Here is a 17,709-nt window from a genome sequence, read left to right on the forward strand (position 1 = left end):
CGGGGCTCCACATTGACAACACCACAGAGGCTCTCAATTTCAAAAGACAATGATATTTGTCATTACAAAGCGCTCAATACGTTATGATGTCACAAGTCACTTAGACCTTGCTCTTCTTCATCTTGACCGCCCTGAACTCGATGCTCTTTTCATACGTGTTTGTACTGGAAGCTTTATAGGTCATTTCGTGTTTTGAGTGGTATAGATGGACACAGCGTGGAAGAAATAGAACTGACGCACCTATTGTTCCGGTGGATGGTATCGACCATGCACATTCTCCCCACCACTACCGCTATCTTTACATCGCAGGCTCTCGTTACAAGCCCAGCAAAATGAACCCTGCGCGGACTGTTCGGCAGGATGAAGAGAAGCTACAGTCCGTGCCAATACAGGAGCAACGGTCGCCAATCACAAACAGATTGAATCATTTCACATGGGCGTGGTTCGCGGCAACCATGGCCACAGGATCGTTGGCGAATGTCATCTACCAGACACCCTACAAATTCCAGGGGCTGATCACAATCGGAAAAGTCATCTTCATCATTGACCTGATCATGTTCGTCTCCTTTACAGCGTTGATAGCGAGGAGATTTATTGTGGCACATGGTTCGCTTCGGCATTCCTTCGTCCATCCTGGGGAAGCATTCTTCGTTGGCACATTCTGGGTTTCGGTCTGCCTTATCATTCAGGGTGCAAACTCATACGGTCATTATGCCGGTTGCGGAGAGTGGCTTGACACGGCGATCAAGATTTGCTTCTGGGTTTACTGCGGGTTGACCCTGGTCTTTGCGATCTTTCAGTATGACCTTCTGTTCGTCACGCAAAGAATCGGTATCCAAGAGATGTCACCGGCATGGATCTTACCCATGTATCCTCTCATAGTCGCAGGACCACTGGCGGGGGTGATTCTACAGAACCAACCGCCCATGGCCGGGATTCCTATGTTTGTCGCTGGGGTTACGTTTCAAGGCCTCGGGTGGATGGTCAGCGTCTTCCTCTATACAATTTGGGTCATTCGTCTGTTCTCTGCCGATCTTCCAGTGCCATCTCAACGGCCTGGTATGTATGTCGCAGTAGGGCCGACAGCATATACTGCAACAGGCCTGGTCCTGCTGTCAGAACGTGCGACATCCGTCCTCCCTGATGACTTTCTGGGTGTCCAGACCATCTCTGCACCTGAGGTTCTTCGCGTTACTGGCAGCATTGCGGGAGTCTTCCTCTGGTTGCTTGCTTTCTGGTACTGCGCCATCACCACCGTGTCTGTCATCAACGGGATCAAGACCATGTCTTTCACGCTTACTTGGTGGGGGTTCGTTTTCCCCAACGCAGGCCTTGCGCTTGCCACGACTGCAGTTGGGGCGGCGTTAGAAAGTCCTGGTATCAAATGGGTCAGCAGTGTTATGACGGCGCTATTGTTCGCGCTGTGGCTTATGGTGGTATGGGCTCTTGTTCGAGCGATCTGGAAGGGTCAGATTCTGTGTGAAGGCAAGGATGAAGATGCCTGAACAGTTCTACATACTATATATTGTGTGTGTATATTGCGACCACCATGTCTCTTCGACCACTTCTTTTCAACCAGAACATCACCAGCGAACCCAGCGAATCGCAATGTGCCCACTCGCAGCCTCGAATCCTTTGACAAATTCTCTTACTTGGAGCTGAAACCCCTGGAAGCACCATCACCGCTCGGTAAGGAATGCGATTGGCGGCAGATCACGACGACCAAAATGCCCCACGAAGACATTCGTCGATCCCATTCGCTTCTCGGATTCCAGGCAAGGATTGGAGCTCCAGAAAGCCTAGAAGGCCGCGAATGCATTCATCTCAGCTGAAAGGTGCAGCTCTAGGCTGATCCTTGTCATTCGCTGCCATCACACCGAGTTCCTTTTATCATTTCTTTTTCATCTTTCCAGAGCGCCCCCAATACACATCTTCTAAATTTTCCAACGACCTCCAAAGACAAGAGAAGCTGCCCAATATGGCCCCTCCAGTTACGATTCGCAATGTCAGCAACAATCCGCTCACGCTGGTGCTGGTCGAGCATTTCGATCCCGCACCAGACGAAGGATTCCAGATGCAAAATATCACCACGTCCTTAGCGTCGATCACCAATGGACTGGGCCTCACGAACAATACCACGCGCAAAGATGTGCCCCAGATACCTGCCGATGCAAAGCCCTTTGCGACGAGAGAGGTGTCGATCAAGCTGCCGCCGTTCACGGTCGTGCCCACGGACATCAAAGCAGTCATCAACAAGCCGGATGAACGTCTGCGACTGACTTTCCAGACCGAGCTGGGTGGCAAACACCAGATGTACTGCCCTGTGCCGACGGCAGAGACGGCCTCGCTCGTCGCTCTGGCGTCAAACCCCAAGATGCGCTTTACGGGCATCTTCCTGCCAAAGACATCTTTTGTGGCCCTGTTCAACACCTCCCATATGGAGACCTGGATGAAAGATCTCCCGGACAACACCCCACTGGGTGTCCTGTCCATTCCCGGCACCCACAACTCGCCTACACACTACCAAGCAGCGCCGTCGGTGCGCTGTCAGGCGGTGTCGCCCAAGGAGCAGCTCAAGAACGGCGTGCGCTTCTTCGACATCCGCGTGCAGGTGCCTGAGCCGTACGACCCCAAGTCGGACAAGCTGATGCTGGTGCACTCGTCGTTCCCCGTGTCGCTCACGGGCCACAAGTACTTCCGCGACCTGTACAACACGATCCTCGAGTTCCTCAAGGCGAACCCGAGCGAGACGCTGATCCTGTCGCTCAAGCGCGAGGGCACGGGCAAGGGCACGGACGAGCAGCTCGGACGCATCCTCAAGAACAACTACACCAACCCGCGCGAGTGGTTCACGGAGCCGCGGGTGCCGACGCTGGGCGAGGTGCGCGGCCGCATCGTGCTGGTGCGCCGCTTCGTGCTCGAGGAGCCGCTGCGCCACGAGTGGAACGGCCGCGGCTGGGGCATCGACGGGCACGTGTGGGCCGACAACACGCCCAACTCCATGTGCCCGTCGGGCGACATTTGCGTGCAGGATTTCTACCAGGTGATGGAGAAGCCGTCGATCGAGAAGAAGATCACGTACGCGTGCGACCACCTCGAGCGGAGCGGGTGCTGTGCGTTCCGCGGGCCCAACATTGCCAAAGACAAGAAATTCCCCCTGTACATCAACTTCCTCAGCGCCAGCAACTTCTGGAACGTCAACTGCTGGCCCGAAAAGGTCGCCGCCGAGGTCAACCCGGCCGTCGTGGCCCACCTGTGCCAGAAGCACATGGTCGGCGACAACGGCCGCGTCAAGGACGGCGACTGGAGCACCGGCATCGTCGTCACAGACTGGGTCGGTCTAGCCGGGGACTGGGACCTCGTGCGCTGCATCGTCGGCATGAATGCAAAGTTGCTTGCCTAGATAACCTACCTAGATACCAAGATACCTGACTACCTACCTACCTACCTACCCAACTAGCTGCTAGAACTTTGACTTGACTTGGGTTTTTTGCTCTTGATATTTCTCACAATAATATGATGATGATGACGATGGATGATGAATGAATAGATTCGAGAAATGAGTACCGAGTACGAGGTAATTTGGTTCTTGTATCCCGAGTACACTGGTATCTACCTCGTACATACCTGTGTAGTACTCAAAGGCTCTCTACCGTAGTCGGAAAGAGATTCTTGGAGTGTTTGTGTGTCTTTCGAATCTCTTTCATTCACATACGTACGTTCGTACATATCTATGTAGGTATGTATCTGACTTACTACCTACGTACCTTGGGGTAGGCACCTCCTGAGTACGAGGTACTCGGTACATACGAGGTACACATATGACCCACTACTAGGTAGGAAAAAAAATCCCAGGTAGCTTCTGCTTCTCAAAGGACATTTGTCAAAACCCTCCCAGACAAAACCAACAACGACATAGAGAGAGAGAGACGGTCTAGTTTTTTAGCTCATGTCGACGACCATGGTCGCCGGCTCCTCGAGGTATTTCTGCACCACCTGGGCCATGCGCGCCATGGTGGCTCCATCCACGACCCTGTGATCGGCGCTCCAGCTCAGATTGACCGTCTGGGCGGGCCGGACGGAGACGCCGTCGGCGGCGAAGACGGGGACGGTCTTGACCCTGCCGACGCCGACGATGGCGAGCTGGCCCTCGACGATGACAGGCCCGACAACCTCGCCACCAATGTTGCCGATGTTGCTGACCGTGATGGTGCCGCCTGTGAGGTCGTCGTTGCCGAGCTTCCCGGCCTGGCCAAGCTGCGACAGGCGCTGGATCTCCTGCGCGATGGACGTGATGGACCGCGCGTTCACGGCCTTGACCACGGGCACGATCAGGCCGTTGGGCGTGTCCATGGCGATGCCGACGTTGTGCACCGCGCGCATCATCAGCTGCGGCTTCTTGGGGTCCGTGGCCAGGTCCAGCCGCGCGTTGAGCAGCGGGTACTGGTTCAGGGCCAGCGACACGGCCTTGACGATGAAGGGCAGGTACGAGAACTTCGGCGTCGTCTCTGGGTTGCGCCGCGTGGCGTTCAGTCGCGTGCGCATCGCCGCCAGGTTCGTGATGTCGACCGTGTCCGAGTACAGGAAGTGCGGGATCGACAGGGACCCCGTCATGCTCTTGAACATGGCCGATTGGATGGGCGTCAGTCGCTGCGCCGTTTCTGTCTGCTTCGCGTCTATCGCGGGCTTGGACAGCGCCGCGGCGGCTGGTGCTGAACCGACAGCCGGGGTCTGGACAGCAGAAGAGCCCTGCTCGAGATATCGTAGAACGTCCTCTTTCAGAACACGCCCGTCCTTGCCCGTACCCGTGATGTCTTCGATGGCGATGCCGTGCTCCTTCAACAGTCCCCTGACGGCAGGAGTGGCCAGAGAGGCATGTTTGCCTGGCGCTTTGGGTGGTGCAGCAGCAGCAGTAGAACTCGATGTGCCTTGTTCCTTGAGAGAAACGGCGCTGTCACCACCCTCTGCAGCTACCGCAGCTGCTGTTTGTTCCCCGCTTACGACCTTGCTAGGATCGTCGTTCTGAGCAGCACCAGCCGCCGACGACTCCTCCTCAGCCTCTTGTCCCTCTTCGTCTCCTTCCACCTCGATATCCAACATGGGATCGCCGACCTGCACGACAGCGTCCTGGGGGAAATGGATCCTCTTGATGACGCCGCTGTACTTTGACGTGATCTCGACCGAGGCCTTGTCGCTCTGCACCTCACACAGCGGGCTCCATTCCTCGATGGGTGCGCCCTCCTCGACGAACCACTGGATGATCTGGACCTCCTTGACGCCCTCGCCAATGTCCGACAACCTGTGCGTCTCTATCCGGTCTAATCGGCTCGTGGCGTGGAAGTGTCTGCTCGCGGAAAGGAAAGGGGGGTATCTGTATGTTCGGGGACGCGTGAGCGTGGTGAGGCCGGGGCTGCTCCTCCGCGCCAGTGCCAGCGACTGTAGCCATCGCAGGGCTTGTGGTGAGGGGACGTATTTCATGGTGCGAGCTCGGAAACGATCGTACAAGACATCGGGCAAGTCTCTCCTCTCCCTTTATTTTTTTTTTCTCCTGCTGGGGAGGTTCTTGGACAACCGCAGGTATTTGAGCTCGGTGAGATGGTCGAGGCCAACCGTGGATAACCGACAGGCCGAGTTGGTGGATGGCGGGTGGATGCGACATCGGAGACCCCGCCTGCGCTGCCCTGCGCTGCCCTGCGCTGCCCGTGTGGAGCAAGAATTGATAACAAGACGGATTAGACTGGCTGACTGGTAGACAGTGTCTGTCTTGTTCTAGCTTGATGCTGTTGTTCTACATACATAGCTTCGACATAGTGGTAGGTGATGAATTATGCCCCAGATGAGCCATGAGCGCTGTCACAACCACGACAGTCGAGAACACGCAATGATCAGACTTTGCGATTACGAGAATGCCATGCTTTTCTCAATAAATAGGACTCATCACTTGAAAGCCTCACCACAATAGAGATCTCTTCTCCGTGAGAAATATATCCCACGATCGACCTTGTATCCTGCTTCAAACCAGGCACTAGCCACCACCCTCAGTGAGCACCCTGGTCCAGTCGAACTTCCTCCAGGCCTTTCTGAAGCCCTCGACCCTCTTGTCTGTACCCGGGTGCCATCGTCCTTGCCGCTTGATCACATCAGGTTCCAGCCCTAGCATGCCCCCAATGATCTCTCGCGCAAACAGATCGCCTCTAGGCCACCGGTCTTGGTCCTCCACGATATGCCCGATCCCGCCGTCCAGTTCGAACCAGACGTGGAAATAGGGCATCTCCTTCACCAGGCTCCGTCGAAACGCCAATCTGCCCAATCCTCCGGTCTTGGCCTTTGCCAGGGTGTCGATGATCTTCTTGTGCTGAGACCACTCGTCTTCGGCGCTCAGAAAGGCTTCCTTGAAGAACGCGGGTGCCGTCTCCCCTAAGCTGTAAGGGAGTGGTATGACACAAAGCGCGGCGTGCGGCTTTCGGTGTGGAAAGGCGGCGTTTTCGTAGAAGATGACGTCCCGGCCCTGGTCGTGGTACATGCGCGTGAGAGACTTCATAAAGTTGCGGATCTCTTCCCACTCATCATCGTCGCACTCGAGGAGGTTGGTCCGGTGTTCGGTCGGCACAATCATGGTGGCCTGGGGTGACAGTTCGGGTTCGGTGGGCAGGGTGAGATAGGTCCTTGTTGCGAGGGAGACGACGGGAGCAACAGGTGGAGTATCCGTGTCTTCGTGATGGCAGAGCGGACAGTTCTCCAAGATCTTATTGAGCTTCTGATACTCGTTGATGGCCACATTGCGGAGGTTGGTTTCGGACTTGTACATCCGCTTGGCCAGCTTCTCGGCGTTCTCCTCAAGGTAGTCAAGGTCATTGTCGAATTTGGCATCTTTTGCTATCCTCTCGGCAAATCGTAACCCCTCGCCCCCTTGCTGTCCGCGGCTGCGGCGTTCTTCTCGGACCATATCCTCAATACTCATGTCTTCGTTCTCCTCGACCTGACCCCGTTCTGCCCCGCGGCGGTTTTGTACTGCCTTGACTTCATTCCGAGGCGCGGATGAGAGCATGCGATTGTCCATGGCAGAGAGGGTGATTATCGTAGGATCCTGTGACTCGGACGCAGCGAGCGCGTCGTTGTACTCCCTTTCCAGATCTGCAGCTTTGGGATCTTTCCTGATCTTGGCTCTCATGAGTTGAGCCTTGAGTTTATTGAGTACCGTCTGATCAACTTTCGGGGTAGTGAATGTGGGTGCTGGGACAGGTATCTGCTCGAGCAACACATCCGGACTGGTCTCGGTCTCCCGTGGTTGAGATCGTCCAGTCCCAGCGTCCGTCTTGCGCTCCTGAAACAACTCTCCGCTGGGCTTGTCCTTGCTCACATAGCCCTTGCCGTAGGTCTTCCGGCGATCCAACTCGATTTTTTCTTCCCTGGCATCATCAAATTCTCGAAGACTGTCGTATTGTTCCAGGGCGATGTCGTCCACCTTACGACCTGTCTCTTCAGCTTGCCGATAGACGCCATTTAATCTAGTCATGCGCCATTGGGAGCCAGCATCTCCAAAGGTGTAGTCGACTTCGCGGGTGGCAGGCTCCTCTTCGACTTCATTAACGGGGGTACCGTTCTTTAGGTCGCGCAGGTGGTGGTTGAGCTCTCTCTCGTGTATTTTTAGCCCAAAGTCCGCTTCGAGAGACCCGCCCGTTGGCTTCGGCGACGCTTCACGTCTCTTCTTCTGAATATAATCGATGTCGAGCGCCGAAGGTGCCTCCATCCACGCATCACGCTTCAATTCGCCGGCACCCGAGCTTGTTGTGGGAGGTTGCTTCTCCCCTCCCTCCTCCGCCTCTTCTGTGTCATTCTCCTCTTTGCTCTCCCGGCGGCGCCCGTGATGGTGGTGATGTCTGTGTCTGTGCCTACTTTCTGACTCGTCGTCTTCTTCTCTGGAGTGCCTTGTTCTCTTTGACCGGTGTCCGTCTTCTGCATCATAATGTGAATCACCATGTCGAGAACTTCGGTGGTGATGGTGTCGATGCCGGTGTCCCGACTTCTCGTGTTCCCTGCGCCTCTCGCGCCTCTTCTCCGTCTCCTTCTGCTCTGCGAGCTCCCTCTCAAAGTCTTCCAGCGTCATTTGGACAAGGCGTCTCTAGGATGTGTCAGTTTGCTGGTGGGAAATTTACCACATGCAAACTGCGGAGAAACTGATGATTATAGCGGCACCTCGAATGTGGCTGAGACTAACTGCATACCGTAATATCCACCTGCTGCTATAAATCTGCTGGACATGACCAAACCTAGGCTCCCGCAACCTCATTTCTATTCCAACCTGTCCGTATTTTCTTTCCATCTGTTTTGCGTAGTCTTCTTTGTTTTCAACTGTTGCTGAAGAATCGACAGCATCATGCTCTGGACGATTGAAAGTCTGTATGATATTTCTTAAAAGGTCGACCTATTCTTCAACTTTCCATTACAAAGGAGCTCTGTAATGGTTGATTGAGATTTGATCGGCAAGTCTGTTGTCGCTTCCCATCTTCTCTCTTGGAGAGTTGTGCCACCTTAAGAACTCGATCATCACATCCATACCGACAGATTAAGATAACCGTGCTACTTGGGAAATGCCCAAGCACATTCAGGGATCAACCGCTAGAATAATCATCGCCGGTAATCGAGCTGCAAAAATATACAGCGCCAATGACGAGAATTCCATCCGAGAATGCAACGTCTTGCGGCGACTAAGCAAGCATCCAAATGTGGTAGAGTTGCTCGATGTCCAAGACAGAACAAACGTTCTCCAGGCAGGATGATGTCTACGAGAAATGCTCAAAGAGGGCGACATCTCAGACGAACAGCAAGAAAAATGGATCAGAGGACTTGCCTGTGGTTTGCAGTACGTGCATGAGAACAATGTCATACACGCCGATCTCAACTCTGCCAACGCTATTATCTCCAGAGATGATGTCGCCATGTGGCTGGACTTTGGTGGCTCTCAAATTGACGACCAAGAAGCATTGGCAAACTATGACGAGTACAGTTATCGATCACCAGAGTATCCGGATCCTCCTGTTAGCCGGGCAACGGATATCTTTTGCTTTTGGCTGTACCGTGTTCGAGATCGAGACAGGCGCTCCGCCGTTCTGGAACGAGACCAAGCACATGTCCCAGGACGGAAGAATGTCCTACGTCGAGGACATGTATCGCCAACGACTTTTTCCATCCGCGGAAAATCTACGCTTCGGCCCCATAATCATGGGTTGTTGGCAGGGACGATACGAGTCGATGAGCGATCTGGAACAAGATTTGAATATCATGGGTGTTCAGCGATCCCGGCCACAGCAATGAGGACGGCAATTCGGATCAACCCTGTCTGCTTCAATCTACCTTGCCGTCAATTAACAGCGTACATGCTAACATGCCCGAGCAATGAAGCACTGAGACTCAATGTACTCGTGGCGTATGGATGTAGAACAGCAAGGGCGGGAGGATGACGGCCAAGCTTGAGCAGTCCACCGTGGCCAGTCAAGTGCAGGAACATCTCAAGTTGAAGCGGCGACGGCCAGGGCTACTCTCAGGTCTGAAGATGGATATGGAAAGTATTCGTATCGAGGTTCTGACGTCGAAATCCCTGTTTCAAGCTTACGAACCCTTCACATCGAGAGTACCATGGTAAAGTTTGAATAGCAAGCGGCTTGATCATCTCAACATTGTCAATGCCTTGAAAACTATTATTTTCAGCCCCGAAGAAACAGTTTACTACCTTGGACCCGGTATTTCAAAGCAAATGGAGGTCCGTTATACGACAGATACCTCCTTAGAAACGCTGAGAGTATAGGCTGGATCAGATTGCGCTAAAATCCTCCTTGTCGCCAATCGATGCTGTCCACTTCCTGTCCGAGTATGACTGGATTGCATCGAGCTTAACCGACAGCAGTGCAGCTCCAAGACGTTTGGATGGTGCCACCAGGGCCGAAGATCTCCTTGAGGGATTGAATGGCGGACCAAGAGCCCATCCCGGAAGAGGCCAAACCGCCGAGGGCAAACAGGATCGAGGGAACGGAATACCACCAACTCTTGCGAAGTCCACGCATGTACCGAGGCCAACCTTCGTCATGACGAGTGGTAACTCCGGTGTAGGGGTCGAAACCCTCGCCAGGCAGTGCTGCAGCATTCTGGATGGCCCAAGCCACGTACATGATGGCAGGGATACTGTAGGTGAAGTTGAGACTGAGCAAGCCCCCAATAAGATTGGTGATTGACGTGAAATTGGGAACGGAAACGGCAAGCACCAAGGCGATGATCCAGTAAACCGGTCCAAGAACCAGCCAGAAATAGTATCCCTTCTTCGTGCTGATTGGCGGCAGACCGCAGAGCTCCTGGCCGACTTCCAGGTAGACCGTCTTCATGCCAATGTTGAAATACAAGAAGATGGCGAGGAACCCAGTCACCAAAGCTAGGATGTTGCTGACCAGCTGCAGACCATAGGGGCTGACAACCTGCGTGATGCTGGTGATCGAGTACTGACCAATATAGGTGTAAACGAAGGCGCCGAAGAAAACGTACACGACCAGGATGAAGGTTTGAGCCAGGAGACATCCCTTCCAGAAGTCCATCGGATGGCGCATCTCGGACAAGAAGGCGACAAAGAGAAGAGCTCCAGAGTAGGCATAGACGATGGTGTCGATGCCGTTGAACTGTGCGGCAAACAGATTTGTCGACTGCTGCTGGTATTCGGCAGGTGGTGTACCGATAAAGGTTTTGACCGGGTCGAATTTCTTCAAGAGGGTTGTCTGGAGAGCGACGGTAGGATCGGGTCCATTGAGAGCAGCAGCTGCACAGATGATAATGAAGCTGACAATGTTGAACCAGACTGCAAAGTTACAGAGCCAGCCAAGGTGCTTCAGAGATCGCAGCCAGCCCGAAGCCATACCAATGACCATGTTAATGATAACGATGGCGATGTAGCAGACCTTTGCCTTGGCTAGTTGTGACAAGACCTGTGAGTTGCCCATGAGCACCACGCAGACGGAACACCACATCTGAAAGGCCTGAGTGACGTTGATGAAGTGACGGGTCTTGGGACCGAAGAGGCGGAAGAAAGGATCGCCAAAGCTCAACATGGGGTAGCGCGAGGAGTCAAGAGCCAGAAAGACCTTCCAGATCATCAGCCCCGAGGCGGCGGCGGCGATTCCGAAAAGCACGAAAATGCCGACACCGAGACCGTAGCCAACACTGGCGAAGACATACGGAGTCTGACTCCAGCCAAGGATGTCGGTGGTGATGAGGTAGAAGATGGTGATCCAGCCAGTGGTGCGGAGCGCACGAGCTGCTCGTCGCCACTCGGCATCCATATCGTGGATTTTTGACGGCGCGATTGGGGTGAGCCCTGAGTCGTTGGCAACAATGGCATTCTTCTCCTTCTCGGGATGATCCTGCTTCGCGCTGTCGCTGTGTGTCACCTCCTCTTGAGAGCCTTCGATACTGGAAGCATCAAATTCGGTGCTGTTGCTGAAATAGGCTTTGAGGTAGCCCACCATGCCTCCGCCCTTGAGCTTGGCCATATATCGCCGGTATTCCTCGGCCTCCATCTCACGTTCGATCTTGGCCCAGAAGCTATATTCTTCAAAGGTGACAGAAGGGTCGAGCCGGGCCTGCAGACCCCAGAGACGCTGCCGGATGCCTGGGTGAGCGCCGCTCTGCGACAGCTGACGAAGTTTATCAGGCTCCTGGAGCTCACTCAACTCCTTGTTACCCGTACTGATGGCCATGGGGCCGGTTGGTATGATCGACATGTTCGGTGATGGCTAGACGACAACCAGACCGTAAAAGAGGACGGAAGAGTTGGGACAGGAATGAAAGGAGGTCAGAAACTCGCAATGGTCCGCAGCGTGGTTATGTATGCCAGTCCGCATACTGGAGGAGTGTTGGTGGCAGCTGCCATGCCGATACAACCAGGATGCCCTCGTGGCCTCGCCCACGACAGACATGCCCGATCCTGTGAAGAACCTTCCATTTGGAATGTCTGCAATATCCACCACATGCAGGACCTACCATGTTTTGGAGGGCTGGGGTAGGATTGCCACTCGGGCTGCCCTTTTCCTCCCTGTCCAAAGGCCCATGCAGATTCAACCGGACGAACAAAATCATAGGTTGTTATCAATGGCGAGAAACTATTCGCGGGCGACTGAGATTCTTGGGTAGGAGAACGGCCGAACAGTGGCAAAGCTCCCAGGAATGATTGAGCTAGCCCTCGCAACCCGAGAGCTGTGGCGCCACCAGCATGCTTGTTCGAAGATAACGGTGCGCTACCATGAGCTTGAATTGGAAGCGAGGTCGAGTGGCCCATGGACACGACCGGAGTGTGTCCAAGGAGAAGTGTCAAGTATTTCTTACCGGATGAGGCAGGTGTGGTTCAAACTGCGTCTTCGTGGGCTCGTAACAGGCTCATGGGTGCTTTTGGGTGACGTGGTGGCTATGTGCGCTACTCAGAACACTAAGACATTTAGCCTCGTGATCCGTCTACTCTCAAAGAGATTTAAGCATATACAAGCAATCACTAGTCTCCACTAAAATGCCTCCTAAGCCTCGAACAAGCATATCATCAAGGTCCCACTAGCGGGCCTCCCGACACCCGTCCAATATCCGCCCCCGGCCCGCCTGATGATAAGAGCACGTAACTGGACTCGGTCAGGAAGGTGCCATTGGCAGAAAAGTCGGCGGTGCGGTTGTCAATGCGGACATATCTGGAGCCCAGGGTTGATTCCACGATGCCACCTTCAGGTACTACAATGGCCCCCTGATCGGCGTCGAGACTTGATGACATTGCTGGAGCCGAGGTCAGATCTGATAGCGAATTCTTCAAATCAAAGAGGCGCACCTGCGACGCCTTCCGCATTGAGAGAAGTTGGCGTGATTCCAATCTTGGGCGAATAGCGAGGTACCCTATCGCAGGCCATATTGACGGATTCGCGGATGAGAGAGTTGCATTCGGAATCTCCTACCTGCATGTTCACCTCACCGAAGCCCTTCTCAGCAGGGCCTCTCGAAGAGCCATCGAGCAGACCGAACAAACCGAACAGACCGAACAGCTGGGTCAGGAGACCGCTTGGACTCAAAAATTCGAATCTCGCCATCGTGTCGAATCAACTGAGCATTGATGATAGGACAAGAGTGACGAACGTACTCGGGTTCACCAGCCAACCTTCAAAGGTCGAGGAACGATCCGCACTTGCTGGCCTGGAGTCTACCTCTGACAGGTAGAATCACTGTCGCGGTCTTGCTGTTGAGATCATGTGGTGTCTGCCGTCCATGAATGGATCCCCGGGCATTGTTGGGATCGAGACCGCTGTACAAAAACATCACGGAAACTTGCCGAGGGTCGAGGAGCTCAGTTTACCAGACAATCCTGTCCAGTATCTCTTCTCTCGGAAAGACGGAACATACTGTATACTCGTTATTCCCGACCCAAGACCAGTGTTGGGCCTGAGTTCGGCCAATACCAAGGTTAGCAATTATAGCATTTGCACCAAATTGGGGTGTTTCAGCCCACTGATGCCACGACACAAATCTTAGATTTACCTCACCCTGGCGTTTGAAATTGTGCATGGTGTCTTCCACGCACGTCGCTATCACCTTCTTGAGCAGTCTAACCTAGCTGGCAAAGACCGGCGTAGGTAAATAAACCGGTTCAGGCGGGTGTGGTCATTGTAAAGCCTCAATTTGAGGATGTAAGCACCGGGGTGTTTTGTGTCTTGCAGCAGACCCATGTCATTCATATTCTTGGCCAGGTAAGATTTCGAGGCAATCCTGGTTTGTTCCTGTTATCGGCCTTTGTGAGTTGCGATTGGCTAGCATCATCGAGATGACTGGCGCTTGTCTGGGGTAGAGCTATTCTTCTCCCACCTGTTGTAGCTAAGTCGACACACGAGCTGGTGTCGATACGCAGAGAAGCCTCGACTCGCACAGGATGAGATGCTAGAGCGTAAGGTGACACCCTGCCAGGGTTTATGCATGAACGCCTTCTTTCGAGCAGGGAAAGGCAGGCAATCTTCGCAACCGAAGTGCCGTAGCCATGACCATACCGGCCTCCGAAGTGGTTCGGCCCTTTACTTACCTCACATCAAACCGTTTGGAGTAGTCCGTGAAGGTGGGGCCAGAGAAGAGAGGATACGACCCCTGTACACGAGAAAGAGATCCATGGTGATCACGTGGAAGCTTCGCATAGCAGTGCGATCCTCCGCAGCCCATGCTAAGATATCTGAGAGCAGTATGAGGATATACTGCGTGGTAGATGGAGAGTTTGGTCAGGTTAAGAGGAATAGTAGTGCCAAGGTTTGTAATGACACCCCATCACCTCTGCCACAGGTGTCAGCACGTGTGAAATGACATCACAATATTAAGCACAAGGCGGCATCAGCTTCCTTCTAAACAGGGACAAATGCACCCTAGGAATTTTCCAAAGTTCCCCAGATTCTATCAGCGGTGCGAACTCCCTCTTCCCACCCATAGACCTCTTCTCTACCACGACACTGGATTAGACAATATGGCGACCTCTCCTGTCGCCGTTGTCTGCATTGGCATGGCCGGTATGGGTACAAGAGAATCTTTGAGAGTTAACCTCTAACATATCGTCGACAGGATCGGGTAAAACTACCTTCATGCAGCGTATTAACAATTACCTACATGTCAACAAGAAGAAACCCTATGTGCTCAATTTGGATCCGGCTGTTGTCAACGTCCCATTCCAGCCCAACATCGACATCCGCGATAGTATCAACTACAAAGAAGTTATGAAGCAGTACAACCTTGGCCCTAATGGAGGCATCTTGACGTCTCTCAATCTATTTGCGACCAAAATTGATCAAATCATCTCTCTACTTGAAATGCGAGCAAATCCGCTTCCAGATAGCAAAGTGCCCCCGCCACACCATTTCTTGGTCGATACACCAGGCCAGATTGAAGTCTTCGTCTGGTCTGCTTCAGGCAGCATTCTCCTTGAATCGCTTGCATCCTCCTTTCCTACCGTCATCGCCTACATCATCGACACACCACGCACATCCTCCACATCGACATTCATGTCCAACATGCTCTACGCGTGCTCGATACTATATAAAACGAAGCTTCCAATGATTCTTGTTTTCAACAAGACGGACGTTCAGGATGCTGATTTTGCAAGAGACTGGATGACAGATTTTGACAAATTCCAAGAAGCACTCAATGAGGAGCAGAAAAAAGGTGTTTTTGGCGGTGAGGGTTTCGGTGGAGGGAGCGGTTACATGGCGAGCCTTCTCAATAGCATGAGTCTCATGTTGGAGGAGTTCTATTCTCATCTGAACATGGTGGCAGTCTCAAGCATGACCGGAGAGGGTGTTGACGAATTTTTTGAGGCCGTGGAGGAAAAGAGGAAGGAGTTCGAAAGGGATTACCGCCCGGAGCTAGAGAAGAGACGGAAAGAACGTGAGAAGGAGAGCGCTGCGAAACGAGAACACGACTTGACGAAAGTAATGAAAGACATGAAAATGGACTCCAATGCAAAGTCCGATGACAATGCTACAAAAGAAGAATCCGATGGCACCGACGACGAGGAGCTGGTCGATGCAGACGATTTTCCTGACGCGGACCGACAAGACGACGAGGAAGGCTTGAAGCAGCGATACAGGAACGCTCTACGTGAGCAAGGCATCCAAGTCGACGATGATGATCCAACAATCGCACGAATGCTGGCAGAAACGCGGCGAGCAGGATGAATTCTGGAAGAGGGTGGAGGGATTGTTATCGCAATTTTCGTATTAGCATAAGATACCCAGGCTAGGAGTTAGATAATAGGAAAGTGCTTTTCTTTTTGCAGAGTCACTTGGTGTGAATATACGCCTCATTTCTAGACACCCAGGAGTTTCCCATACAGCTTCAGCTTGTTTCACAGATGTGTGGGTAGGGTACTGCATTTGGTCGAGCCTTGTGGCGGGCCGCAAGGCTGAGCAATCCCCTCCCAAAATGCCAAGCCGCGCACAAAAATCATCAGGGCTTGGCACCTGACCTGCGATTTTGGGAATTGGGGAATTTCTGAAAGTGCGGTTTTCCTATCGTGAGACGACTTTTGCGCAAATACCCCCTACAATCAGTTGCCCACACCGCTGCCCAAGATGAAGTACATCTTCTCGCAAGAGCAGCTGGTCATCCCAGAGGGTGTCAGCATCCACATTCGCTCGAGAATCGTCACAGTCGAGGGTCCCCGAGGTACGAAAGACGACGCCCATCCCAACCCTAAGCTTTGCAATTGCGGGAGAGAACATTGGGAAAAAGCCATCTGCATCTAGAAGACAGAAGTAAAAGCGGAAAGAGACTAACACAAATTCTTGTTGAATAGGCAAACTCACCAAAGATCTCTCCCACATCGCCGTCACCTTCACACTCGGAAAGAACAAGCAAGGGCAACAGCTCGTTCAAATCGAAATCCACCATGGCCAGAGAAAGAACGTCGCCGCCTTGCGGACGGTCAAGTCGATTATCCAGAACTTGGTGACCGGTGTGACCAAGGGCTACAAATACAAGATGCGATACGTCTATGCTCATTTTCCCATCAACGTCAACATTGAGAAGAATCCCGAGGGCTTGTATCACTTGGAAATCAGGTAAGAGCAGGCCATCTCCCACCAACCCTGGTTCGCGCACGCACGCCTCCCTTGAAATGTATTTGGAAGTAAGAGGACGGAACGCCAAAGGGAAAAAACTTACAGGCGATCTGGACAAAAGAAAACAAGCAGACTAAGGCAGATACTAATTGTTATTTTCTCTGTGGCAGAAACTTCTTGGGAGAGAAGATCGTCCGACACGTTACCATGCACGACGGTGTCTCGGTGGAAGCATCGAAGGGTGTCAAGGATCAGATCGAAATCACCGGCAACAACCTCGAGAACGTGTCACAATCCGCCGCCGACATCCAACAGGCCTGCAGAGTGAGGAACAAGGATATCCGGAAGTTCTTGGATGGGCTGTACGTGAGCGAACGGGGCAACATTATCGAAGAGTAGACGCCGAATTTTGTCACACACTGCATTCCATTGATAGCATGCCCGTGACTGTGGATTAGTATTGAGGGGATGACGGGAATGCAAGGGGAACAGCGCCGTTGAAGCGTGGAAAGAGGGTTCTGTCAAACAACCGCAACATGCGTGATGGACGAAAATAAGAGGCGTCATGATCTTGCAAAATGGGTTCCGTTCGCATGTTCTCGGCAGATACGAGTCCTTTGCACAATGGGAGTGCCGAAGAGCCCATTGTCGTCTCTCCCTATCTCGAGACGCTAAGACCCGGCGAAATGGTCTAGATGAAGAAATCAAAACAAACCTCCAGAGCTTCTCTGATTTGATCCATCCAAGAAAGACATGCCATGTGTCCTGTTCGATTCTTCCGTTCCTGTGCCCGAGCGAATGGTGGGTCGTCTTTCGAGTATCTCGATTTGCGTGGCTTGACTCATGGTGAGGGCGTTGCTTGGGCCAGGTGCTGTGGTGAACATTGCAGACTTGAATTGCTACCGTGAGGCTTTGGATGTGCAGGGCCACTAAAACAGTGCTGGACAGCCCAACTCATCGGTATGAGTATCTCCTCGTCTCGTCCGAGCCGCTGCGCGGCTTTCTTCTTCATTGATCCGGTAAGTTTAGTTTCCCCATGACTACCACCTTGAACCCTTTTAAAGCGAAGGGTTTTTCCTGTATTCCTCGGGCTGCAGTACTCTCTTCT

At 53.1% G+C, this 17,709-nt stretch overlaps 9 protein-coding genes across 9 annotated transcripts; 5 read left to right on the plus strand and 4 right to left on the minus strand.

Moving 5' to 3' along the window:
* Positions 1–332: 332 nt before the first annotated feature.
* On the plus strand, positions 333–1,505 carry Z517_05533 (uncharacterized protein; the record flags this gene model as incomplete). Its single annotated transcript, XM_013430860.1, has 1 exon — positions 333–1,505. The coding sequence occupies one exon, from the start codon at positions 333–335 to the stop codon at positions 1,503–1,505; it is 1,173 nt and encodes a 390-aa protein (XP_013286314.1).
* Positions 1,506–1,978: 473 nt separating this feature from the next.
* On the plus strand, positions 1,979–3,403 carry Z517_05534 (uncharacterized protein; the record flags this gene model as incomplete). The annotated part of the gene is made up of 1 exon (XM_013430861.1): positions 1,979–3,403. One exon carries the CDS (start codon positions 1,979–1,981, stop codon positions 3,401–3,403), a length of 1,425 nt encoding a protein of 474 aa, XP_013286315.1.
* Positions 3,404–3,942: 539 nt separating this feature from the next.
* On the minus strand, positions 3,943–5,478 carry Z517_05535 (uncharacterized protein; the record flags this gene model as incomplete). The annotated part of the gene is made up of 1 exon (XM_013430862.1): positions 3,943–5,478. The coding sequence occupies one exon, from the start codon at positions 5,476–5,478 to the stop codon at positions 3,943–3,945; it is 1,536 nt and encodes a 511-aa protein (XP_013286316.1).
* Positions 5,479–6,025: 547 nt separating this feature from the next.
* Positions 6,026–8,107, minus strand: Z517_05536 (uncharacterized protein; the record flags this gene model as incomplete). Its single annotated transcript, XM_013430863.1, has 1 exon — positions 6,026–8,107. One exon carries the CDS (start codon positions 8,105–8,107, stop codon positions 6,026–6,028), a length of 2,082 nt encoding a protein of 693 aa, XP_013286317.1.
* A 685-nt stretch (positions 8,108–8,792) lies between these two features.
* Z517_05537 (uncharacterized protein) lies at positions 8,793–9,315 on the plus strand (the record flags this gene model as incomplete). The annotated part of the gene is made up of 2 exons (XM_013430864.1): positions 8,793–9,038; positions 9,088–9,315. 2 exons carry the CDS (start codon positions 8,793–8,795, stop codon positions 9,313–9,315), a joined length of 474 nt encoding a protein of 157 aa, XP_013286318.1.
* Positions 9,316–9,890: 575 nt separating this feature from the next.
* Positions 9,891–11,738, minus strand: Z517_05538 (uncharacterized protein; the record flags this gene model as incomplete). Its single annotated transcript, XM_013430865.1, has 1 exon — positions 9,891–11,738. The coding sequence occupies one exon, from the start codon at positions 11,736–11,738 to the stop codon at positions 9,891–9,893; it is 1,848 nt and encodes a 615-aa protein (XP_013286319.1).
* An 833-nt stretch (positions 11,739–12,571) lies between these two features.
* Z517_05539 (uncharacterized protein) lies at positions 12,572–13,103 on the minus strand (the record flags this gene model as incomplete). Its single annotated transcript, XM_013430866.1, has 2 exons — positions 12,572–12,795; positions 12,848–13,103. 2 exons carry the CDS (start codon positions 13,101–13,103, stop codon positions 12,572–12,574), a joined length of 480 nt encoding a protein of 159 aa, XP_013286320.1.
* Positions 13,104–14,512: 1,409 nt separating this feature from the next.
* On the plus strand, positions 14,513–15,716 carry Z517_05540 (uncharacterized protein; the record flags this gene model as incomplete). Its single annotated transcript, XM_013430867.1, has 2 exons — positions 14,513–14,555; positions 14,608–15,716. The coding sequence occupies 2 exons, from the start codon at positions 14,513–14,515 to the stop codon at positions 15,714–15,716; spliced, it is 1,152 nt and encodes a 383-aa protein (XP_013286321.1).
* A 396-nt stretch (positions 15,717–16,112) lies between these two features.
* Z517_05541 (uncharacterized protein) lies at positions 16,113–17,000 on the plus strand (the record flags this gene model as incomplete). The annotated part of the gene is made up of 3 exons (XM_013430868.1): positions 16,113–16,206; positions 16,337–16,601; positions 16,772–17,000. The coding sequence occupies 3 exons, from the start codon at positions 16,113–16,115 to the stop codon at positions 16,998–17,000; spliced, it is 588 nt and encodes a 195-aa protein (XP_013286322.1).
* Positions 17,001–17,709: the final 709 nt, after the last annotated feature.

Source organism: Fonsecaea pedrosoi (assembly GCF_000835455.1).
Source record: "Fonsecaea pedrosoi CBS 271.37 unplaced genomic scaffold supercont1.3, whole genome shotgun sequence".
NCBI classification, from domain to species: Eukaryota; Fungi; Ascomycota; class Eurotiomycetes; order Chaetothyriales; family Herpotrichiellaceae; genus Fonsecaea; species Fonsecaea pedrosoi.